This window comes from Andrographis paniculata, unplaced genomic scaffold (genome assembly GCF_009805555.1).
Source record: "Andrographis paniculata isolate CXL003 unplaced genomic scaffold, ASM980555v1 Contig187END, whole genome shotgun sequence".
NCBI classification, from domain to species: Eukaryota; Viridiplantae; Streptophyta; class Magnoliopsida; order Lamiales; family Acanthaceae; genus Andrographis; species Andrographis paniculata.
The window spans coordinates 9,182-19,074 of record NW_026137465.1 but is presented as its reverse complement, the minus strand read 5'-3'; the positions used below and the strand labels follow the sequence as shown (position 1 = coordinate 19,074).

The 9,893-nt window shown below is 43.8% G+C and overlaps 2 protein-coding genes across 4 annotated transcripts; both read right to left on the bottom strand.

Moving 5' to 3' along the window:
* Positions 1-461: 461 nt before the first annotated feature.
* On the bottom strand, positions 462-3,763 carry LOC127265912 (uncharacterized). Of its 3 annotated transcripts, XM_051295954.1 has the most exons (11): positions 3,621-3,763; positions 3,297-3,534; positions 2,955-3,196; positions 2,638-2,844; positions 2,465-2,554; positions 2,257-2,355; positions 1,851-2,159; positions 1,694-1,756; positions 1,499-1,583; positions 891-1,030; positions 462-800 (listed from the first exon to the last, which is right to left on the bottom strand). In XM_051295954.1, the coding sequence occupies exons 1-11, from the start codon at positions 3,678-3,680 to the stop codon at positions 783-785; spliced, it is 1,551 nt and encodes a 516-aa protein (XP_051151911.1). In that variant the 5' UTR covers positions 3,681-3,763; the 3' UTR covers positions 462-782. The 3 variants fall into 3 exon arrangements, with proteins under 3 accessions (XP_051151911.1, XP_051151896.1, XP_051151902.1); XM_051295939.1 differs by having other exon boundaries at positions 462-1,030; XM_051295945.1 differs by having other exon boundaries at positions 462-1,030; positions 1,851-2,147.
* Positions 3,764-4,414: 651 nt separating this feature from the next.
* LOC127265929 (uncharacterized) lies at positions 4,415-9,555 on the bottom strand. Its single transcript, XM_051295967.1, has 6 exons — positions 9,423-9,555; positions 9,245-9,333; positions 6,015-8,023; positions 5,404-5,925; positions 5,222-5,321; positions 4,415-5,122 (listed from the first exon to the last, which is right to left on the bottom strand). The coding sequence occupies exons 3-6, from the start codon at positions 8,021-8,023 to the stop codon at positions 4,415-4,417; spliced, it is 3,339 nt and encodes a 1,112-aa protein (XP_051151924.1). The 5' UTR covers positions 9,245-9,333; positions 9,423-9,555.
* Positions 9,556-9,893: the final 338 nt, after the last annotated feature.

Sequence of the window (9,893 nt, the reverse complement as noted above, 5' to 3'; positions counted from 1 at the left end):
TCGGTCAACGCTCCCTGAAGTATGGTATTTGTTACGATGTTTGTTACGAATTTTCTCTCGTAACGAAAGGTAGATCCTTCCGCGCGTGTGGCAGGACTTTTAGTTACGGTATTTGTTACGGAAGTTCCTCGCGTTACAAGTGTTTTCCATTGACCGGTTGTCAGAACTTGGTTTTTGTTACGACTATTTGTAACGGCATTGAACCCCGTAAAAAAAATATTACCTACTTATAGTCACGAAACCGTCTGTAACAACAAATATCCAAAGACCACTTTTTGTAACGATTTTCTGGCCTTTTGTTACGGAAAAATAGCGTATTGTGAAAAACAGGGGGTACGCTGCAATTGAAATTGTTCGTAACAAATGGACCTGCTGTGATGCGTATGATACGAAAATAAATTACGAATACAAAGATTGCTATAAACATCATCATCATTACGCCCCGCGCAAACATTAATTCATATTAAAATCTGAATTCCATACCTACCAACAAAGTAAAGCAACCCATAGAACAAGCCTACTAGTATCTACACATCAACAACCTGTTCCGCAAAACGTGCTTAACAGTTCAAACACAAGTAAACAACGCAATAAGCAAATACGGTTATCCATCAATCCCATTAGGCACATTTTTCACCATACGAATTCAAACCACAAAGGTCTACGCATCAATTCCAGACATAGTTCAACAAAAACTCAACACAATCCATCCAAAGACAGGTTCGACATTCAATCCATATGACAAACGGGACAATTAACATGGGTGTATCGGTACCAACATTTCAAGCCCGGCGCATGAGCTGCAATTGCCAACACAGAGATTACTTTAAGTCATACTTCTTATAAATTTCGGAAGGCAATACAAGAAAGGTATTAAAGTAGATCCTTACGTCCTTGTAGCTCCACTCAATAGGATCTTCGCCGACGACATCGCGAAGGGTAGTTGCCCCAGAAATGGTCGGCAAAATAAGGGGTGTGTCCGGGACTGACGCGGATGTCACGAAGACCTTGACCAAGGAAAGTGTGTCACCTACAGCATTCACAAGAGCAATTTTTGATTACATTCAAGCATATATATCAACAGACGTTCGAACTGTATATATAACATGTCATAACACAGACATTATAAGTGTAATACTTTGGAACTAGAACAAGAGGAGTACGTACATTCAGACATGTCGTACAGTACATGGTATTACATTCATGAGTTAGGTAGCGAAGCACATTATACCCTAATTTCCTATGTAATTGCAGCTTGATCTTTAAACCAAACATCCTTCAATAAACATGGGTCGTCATAATAGCAGTTATTTTACCACCCCTACATTAACAGTCTACATCGCTTTGGAAATCCACGGATCGTATCATTGTATACTTCTACACTTAGTGAATCCATGCTAATACGCAATATAAGGCCTGAACAGTCACGAAAACCTACGATATCTCGCTGAGGCATATTAAAAGTTTAATTAAACATCCTCAAAGATACCGGACCAACCTGGCCCAGGGGGGCAGAGCAGAAGTCCCTCTGCAACAACTTTTTTCTCACCGGTGCGGGATAATAGAAGCACATGTGTGCCGACCTACAACAGACAGGGCATATGAGTTGGATAAGGTAGTACGCAGTCAAGAGTAGCCTAAATTAGACACTGCACTGATTTCTAAGAAACTCCAGGGCGTCACGGAATCATACCGTCATGCTTGGCTCGGACACAGGCCTGGGAATCTCAGGGACTGAATCAATACGAGATGTGCCCTATCATATAACATGCCGAGGATGGTAAATTCCTTCGCCATCCAAATCTCATGGGATACTCATACCAAACAGGTCAGGGATTATGAATACTTACTGCCTGGCCAGTAACCGCTCCGGAGTTTCTGTGCATGAATGCATACACATCAGCCTTGATGGTTTTGAACTCATCCATCATTGCCTTCAGCTCCTCCATTCCATTCTGTAGTTGTTCCCACCCATGTTGGAATGCTACACTGTCTGTTAAACCAGTTGACTCGCTGCGGGGATGAGCTGAACTTGCCGCACTGTCGACCTTTGACCGCTTCTTAATCTTTCCCCCAAGGGCCCGTCGGTACAGAGTCTCCCGAACAGAGGGAGTCCGCCCTTCAGGGGGAACCTTGTTTAGCTCATTCTGTAAATAAGTCTACAGGAAAGATTTAAGTGAGGCCGAACTTGCTCTTGTTGTTAGAGATGTAAATACTGACTGAATTGTAACTAAGTTGGGAACGAATTTATTCTACCAATATCTCCTCGGTTTCTTGGTCATCCTTTCCCTTGCCTTGTGTGCGACTGGAAATCCAAATCTCCAGATTGTCGGGGTCCTTCCCCTTTGCCTTGATCTGCAACAATACAAGGCCTTCTGTCATCGAAAACATAATGAAATACAGGAGAGGAAAATATGGGGATGGAGCATGACATGACTAATTACTTAATTGTAATAAAAGGTACCTCCTCTGCCAGAGTCGTGAATGACTTCCGCCCAGTACGATGTGGAAAGCTTCTTTTCGCTACGTTCGACGCATTTTTCTTGGATTGAAGCTACGTCAATCAAAGTTATTTAGTTCTCAGTCCATGCCCGTGCAGATTTAACGTATATTAATTTGGCATGTCCCTATGCGTACCTTCACCTTCTCGTCGCGCCAATACTCAACCAACTTCGGCCACTGATCGGGCACAATCCTGCTTGAGGGAACCTTCTTCAGTGCTTCTTCATCGTCCTCGATCGGATTGAAGTAAGTTGATTTGATGCTGTATTTCCAGTGCCTCCAAACTTCCCTTAGGTCAGCCAAGACCACTTTCTCCGCTGAGTCTGGTAATCCGCTGTTACTCTGGAATGCCGTTTCACACGGTTTCCACCAGGTCCGGAGAAGATGGTAGGGCCATATATAAGAATCTATATGAAATAAAAGAACTTTCAATTTAATGAAGTTTGCATCACCTGAACCTCCATCCATGCACCCTGTCTCTTCGTCTCCGGTATCTCAGCGAACGTGGGGTAATGTAGAGGAAGTCGAGCTCCGTTGCGTGCAATGACCCCAATGGCTGTCTTGTACTCGTTTACGTCGGGTCCGACGATGCTTTTACCATCCGGCGATGTGAATACAAGCATCCTGTGATCTTTTCCCCATCCACGCGGCATTCGTGCCGCCCCTCTCCCCTGCTTTTTCTTTGACGAACCAGCTGACACAAACAAGAGATTACATGTTCTAATAAGGATATTACATGCAAAATATGAAGTCACTAAATGTAATCGGTAATCTTTGAAGGCTAATTTCCAAACCGTCGTGCGATGTCATCTCGTCCAATGGTGCCATATTGCCCGCCTCTGTTCCTGTCATCAGAGTGGGGTCGGAGCCTGGCCCTTCATCCAAGAGTGGCATATCACTCTCTGCAGTCTCCATGTCCTGCGTCGGCGGAAGTGTCTCGTCATCTGCTTGTGTGGGGGGGATTGTATCATCGTCATCCTGTGTCAGTGCCGTCGGATCAAAAAGTGATGGAACATCCCTATCATCATGTTCCTGTTGGGGTTAACAGTGTCAGCCTATTGTAGTGTTATACTGAGAGTTCAAATAAGGACATGCTTTCGGCAAAGGAACCACATTACCTCCAAAGGGCCCTCTGAATCCTGAAGCACTGCCCTTCGAGTGGAAGATGTTGGCTTCATGCTTTGACCACGAGCATCGCGCTCTTTCTCCCACTCTGATGTGATGGACCGGAGTCGCTGGAGCAGTGGCGAGACCCGAGATCCCTTCCATTTTGTCACTTTCTTTGTGGGATTGCGGATGGGCGATGGATTCCTGCTTGCGGGATGAGTTGCCTCTAGGGGGCTGTTACGTGCGGATGCCCGGGTAAAACGTCTTGCGGGAGAGACTGCCGGATCCTGTGACCCTCCAACGGCAGCACGTTGAGATTTGCCCATAACCTGCAAGACACCAGTGTTAGTTGGCAGTATGAAAACGTATATTAGGAGAAAATCAAAACACACTTATCACAACAAAGCTTATGAAGTGACATATTACGAGAAATTCACATAATAGTTACTGCAATTAATCAGGGTAAATTGCTTCAGCATACGCAAACGGGGGTAAAGAGCTTATCCGCGTTGACATATTCGGAAAAAATCATAACATACCAAACGCGCATAATGGATGCAAAGTGCTTCAGCAAATCAAGCGAAAACAGGGCCTATGAACGATGGCATGCATGTCCAAAAGTGGTTACCTATTACGTACTTCAATCACTGACCCCCCCTCCCCACATAGATGACCATCTGTTGAGATGTGTAATTTATTCTGAACTGCGAACTCGAAAAGGTTGCGTGGTTGCCAAACCATCAAAAATGGGCCAATTAGGCTATATTCGCATACTACCAAAAATGCCCGCTTATTTGATTCTGCACTAAGCACCATCATCTTCGGAGGATTCCTCCGAATCCGAAGGCGAAGTATCGGCATGGTCCATCTGCCCTGCATCTTCTACTACTTGCCCCTCAATACCTTCCCTTAGCCAGTAATCGGCTGCTCCTCTAACATTGCCTCCGTCATCTAAAGGTAACCCTGTGCTGAATCTATGATCGATCGTACTATACACGTCATACGTGTCTCGCCGTGACACCGGAACGACAACGCTCCAACCTTCATCAACCGGGTCTGCAATGTACCACACCTGAGAGGCTTGGGTCGCTAAGATGAAAGGCTCATCCGTGGGCAAGTTCTTGGGGTACATCAAATACTTAAAGTTCACACATTTATATTTGAACTCATCCTCTTTAACGCCCCTCTCCAGATCCACCCAGTCACATTTTAAAAGGAGATACTTCTGTTGATTGCTATAGTACACTTCCACAATGTCCGTAAGAATCCCGTAATATGCCACGGAACCTTCTCGTGGGTTATGGTCCCTAGCTGAGGCATAACTCACTGTATCTGCCGTAACCATAACACCTGCACACTGTGTCCTCTTCCTTGCATCCCGGTCTTGAACACGATAGCGTATTCCTGACACAATGCACGAAGAGTACCGTGTTGCATTGCATAATGGTCCACCCGCCAATGCACGGATCTCCGCTGAGATTGGGCACTCATCATTATTCGTCGGATCATCTACCTACATTTGATGTAAAGTAGTTCATGAACACTCGTGATTTCAATGTTTTTTGGGAGTGTAGTCAAGATACCACGTACGGACGATGTAGGCGGTACTCACATATGATTGAAACCAAGACGCAAATTGTTCGTTGTGCTGCTGGTGCACCTCACGTGGGGGTGCGCGAGTTCGACATGACCTAATAGTATCAAGGTGAATCCTACAGTGCAAAAATAAAAGTCGAAGATATTCAACACAGGTCGGATACGCAAACAAGTATTGTTAAATTGATGTGAAAAAACCTTCGCAACGGACTGATTTCATCTATATTTCCTAGGATGTAGCAATGAATTTGGTGCATCGTATTGTAATCAAGATTGAACCTAGAACCAAACAATCCTTTCCCGTGTTGTGTCCCGTCCTCCTCCCCTCGAGCAGCCCGGTTCTCTTTGGTCTCTATGTCTCCGAGATATCTTGAGCAGAAAGTCACGCATTCTTCCATGAGGTATCCACGTGCAATCGAACCCTCAGGTTGTGCCCTGTTCCGTACGTACCTCTTCAGAGTACCCAAGTACCGCTCAATGGGATACATCCACCGGTACTGCACCGGACCGGCCACCATAGCCTCCTCAGCCAAATGGATAGGCAGATGCTCCATTACATCAAAGAATGAAGGTGGGAATAGCTTTTCAAGATGGCATAGCGTCAAAGAAATTCTTTCTTGGATTCGCTCCAGTTCACGAACTGTGTTATGAGCTGAGCACATCGAATTGAAGAAGTTACAAAGTTCAATCAACACGAGCACAACATTTTTGGGAAGACACCTACAGGAAGTGTTGAATCAGCACCTTCAGTTATATTTAGAGGAGGCATATATCATGTTAATTAAAATAATTGCGTTTCAAGGGTATACCGTCGGGCAGCAATAGGTAGAATTCGTTGCATAAGAACATGGCAATCGTGGCTCTTAAGTCCCCATATTAGTTGTTGTTCTACCTTCACACGACGCGATAAGTTTGAACTGAACCCATGAGGTGGTCGGAGGTCCTTCAACACAGATAGGAATATCCGTTTTTCGGGGTTACTCATGGTGTACGTAGCTGCCGGCAAATATATAGCGCCCCTAGGACCCGATACCGGGTGTAAAGAACTACGTATTTGCATCAACTGTAAGTCTTTCCTCGTGTTCAGATTGTCCTTTGTTTTCCCCTTAGTTCCCAACAATGTATACAGTACATTCTCACACACATTCTTTTCAATGTGCATCAAGTCGAGGTTGTGACGTACCTCATTCTCAGACCAATAAGGGAGCTGAAAGAATATGCTCTTTTTTTTCCACACCTGTTGCTGCCCGTCCACCCCCCGGCGACGCTTGCGAGACCCCTGTGCAATGCGTTTCTCAATCAAGTCAACCGTACGATACTCAGTAGGCATATCCTGAAGCTGCTGCAGAAGTTCCGCGCCGGTCAAGCGAGAAGGCTTTCCGTCAAAGCTCATCGAACCGTCAAATGCATGTTTATCAAAGCGCATTCTATGCCCAGCCGGCAGGAACCGTCGATGCCCGCAATAGCTATACTTATGTCCATTTTTCAGGTATCTGGAATGAGTTTTTAAACCACAAACAGGGCATGCATTCGCCCCACGAGTCGGCCACCCTGACAACATACCGTAACCGGGAAAATCACTAATAGTCCACAGCAATGCAGCTCGCATCTGGAAATCCTCCTTAGTACTCGCATCGTACGTCCGAACACCATCATACCAAAGCTCCTTAAGCTCATCGATCAAAGGTTGAAGGAAGACATCAATCCGATCCCCCGGGCCATGCGGGCCGTCTATAATCGTAGAGAGGATGAACGATGGTTGCTTCATGCACAGCCACGGAGGTAGGTTATATATCACAAGTACGACGGGCCAAATACTATAACTCACACTCATATTCCCAAAAGGGTTGAAACCGTCAGTGGCCAGACCGAGGCGTACGTTGCGAATCTCCTCAGAGAACGTCGGGTACCGATGATCGAAACTCTTCCACGCAGGACTATCTGCTGGATGACGCATCTTGCCATCGTCTACACGCCCTTCGGCATGCCATCTCATAGAAGATGCAGTTTTGGAAGATACGTACCATCGCTGCAATCGCGGAATTAATGGAAAGTACCTTAACTTCTTCACTGGAGATCTATCTTTACCCTGTGTAAATCGCTTTTCCCCACACACAACACAAACCTCACGGTCAACATCTTCCCCGGTAAACAACATGCAATTGTTGATGCACGCATGGATAGTCTTGCATGTGAACCCCAAGTCCTTGGTCAGCTTATTAGCCTCATAGAAGTTCTTCGGAAGGACAACATCGTCTGGAAGTGCATCCCGTAACAGCTCTAACAGCAAATCAATAGAATTATTAGACCAGTGGCACAAAACCTTCAAGTGCAAAAGCCGTGCGATAAACGAGAGTCTACTCATCTTCTTGCACCCTGGTATGAGCTCTTTCTCTACATCTTCTAACATCTTTCTATACCCCTTACTGCCATGATGTATATGTTCATTTTCGTCATCCCTATGAGGTTCATTTCCACTGGGCCCCGGATCGGTGTGCTCTGTATATGCACACTCTCGCAATAGAAGTTCTAGTTCCTCCTCCCAACGCATTGGCATATTGTCGTTTGCAACAGCAGGGTTCACCTCTCCTTCTCCGTGGCAAGTCCAAACCTTGTAGGTTTGGTCGAATCCATAACGAATACAATGGAGCAAGACATCTCTACGAGATTTTGTTAAGCGATTTCCGCAAGATGTACAGGGGCAATAGATGCAAGATTCAGAGCTACGATCTTTAAATGCGAAATCTAAGAAAGCCCTGACCCCGTCCAAATATTGAGCGGAGATATGGTTCGCATCGTCTATCCAACTCCTATCCATCTAACAATATAATATACATGCGATTCCATCAACAAAACATGCAACCAAAAACATATAAGTACAACATAACCTTCACCGATATAATAGGAAACATGGATGCTCTTCATGACGCTAGCATTATAATTTATCACAACATTAAGGCACATGGACCAAAATCAGCAGCCCTCACCACTTAAAAATCTTCCATAGATGCAATGTAAATAGTATTATATGGATATATTTCCCGTCACAAATGCTGGGCCGTCACAAATAGACACATCAGCAGCAAGAGAGAGTGAGAAAGAAGTGAAAAAGTTTCTGAAATTGACAAGACATGGGGAGCATGGGGGGGACATCCGTGTGTATGCTGCAACCACTATATCTATCTATCTATCTATCTATATGGGACTGGAAGATGGAGATTGAGATGGAAGACGTGTACTATAAGAATTTTGAGATAGATATACATATATATATATAGAGGTACAGAAATGGCTCTCTACCGCAATTAGAGGGATACAAATAGGAATAGTACACAGCACCAAAGCCACAAGATTCACTGTATCTGTTTCCACCAAAACTGCATTTGCATCATCTTCTTCTCACATTACTACTCTCGCCCTCATCCTTTACTCTCTACTCTCTACTCCCTACTCTCAATGCAAAGTGTAAATAAGCCCTGGATTTTATCCTTAATTTATAGAAATGCTATAATGAATATATGTATGGGTGACTGTATGTGTATACGCATACTACAAATGCAGGATAACGAAATCTGATAGTAAATTACCTACGATCAGAAAACTGAACTGCAATTCAAGAAGCATGCAACTTGAGGTATTTCGCAATTCATAAATCTTGTTAAATGCTTCCCAACAGCCGAATTAAGTTTCCTGACGTAATGTATTACTTTGTATTCTGAACAAATTAGCAAGAGGATTGAGCTAATATGTTTTAATCTAACATTTAAGCTACCAGAACAAAGAAATACCTCATAAATTTAACATACAGTAAAGCATTGCACTTGGTGTTTAACTATAAATTAAAGATAAATATCAAAAAAATAAATTCAACCAAAAAAACTCTCCTTCTGGACAAAGGAATACAAATTCACCTCAAATGTAACACACGATAAAGCCCAAACAAATGGAGTTAAAATGTAAGACTATATCCATACCGAGAAAGAGGCGAAGAACTTTGGAGTAATACCAAATCTTTCGGGAGAAAACTTAAAAACCTTACCTAGATGCCGGAGTAGATCCCTCGTTTCCGTTGATTTCACAATGCTCGTCGTCCTGCAGGTTCAGAGGAAGGAAACTCGATCGAGTTTTCTACAAGGGAGAAATGAGATTATGCCCTAATTTGTCGAAGATACCTCGCGTAATACAAAATCTTTTTCGAGCTACCTTCAAAACCTTACCTGGGTGAGGTGCGCCGGAGTAGATCCCAGGGACGGATCGATTTCACCTCGCGCGTCGTCGTCGGCAGCTACAGGAAATCGGATCGCGGGCGACTGTGAGAAGCGAACGAGGGAAATGAACCAGATGCCCTAATTTGTCTAACGTGGGATGATATAGCGTTTTTGTCCATTTTGATCGTTTCTGGAATGAAAGCGTCAATCCAGTATTTTACTTTTTTTTTTTTTTTTTTTTAATTTAACTTTTCCAAAAATAAAAAATTAAATACCAGTAGTTACGAACACTTTACGTAACTAATGTTATTTTGACCAAATTCTACCATCTCAATATTTGTTACGATATTTTTTGCGTAACGACAGAACCTAAAACGTTGACCGGGTTTTTTTTTTTCGTCACGGATTTTGTCGTAACTAATATATCTATTTGTTACGATTTTATTGTTACGGACTCTCAACCCGTGGTGAATAGCCCTT

Coding starts and splice junctions, on each gene's coding strand:
- LOC127265912 (XM_051295939.1), bottom strand. CDS start 3,680: ATGAAGCCAACATCTTCCACTCGAAGGGCAGTGCTTCAGGATTCAGAG. Junction 2,845..2,954: donor GTGCATGGATGGAGGTTCAG/GTGATGCAAACT, acceptor ACGGCATTCCAG/AGTAACAGCGGATTACCAGA. Junction 2,160..2,256: donor AAGAAACCGAGGAGATATTG/GTAGAATAAATT, acceptor TCTTTCCTGTAG/ACTTATTTACAGAATGAGCT.
- LOC127265929 (XM_051295967.1), bottom strand. CDS start 8,023: ATGGATAGGAGTTGGATAGACGATGCGAACCATATCTCCGCTCAATAT. Junction 5,926..6,014: donor CTACCTATTGCTGCCCGACG/GTATACCCTTGA, acceptor CACTTCCTGTAG/GTGTCTTCCCAAAAATGTTG. Junction 5,123..5,221: donor CGTCTTGGTTTCAATCATAT/GTGAGTACCGCC, acceptor CATCAAATGTAG/GTAGATGATCCGACGAATAA.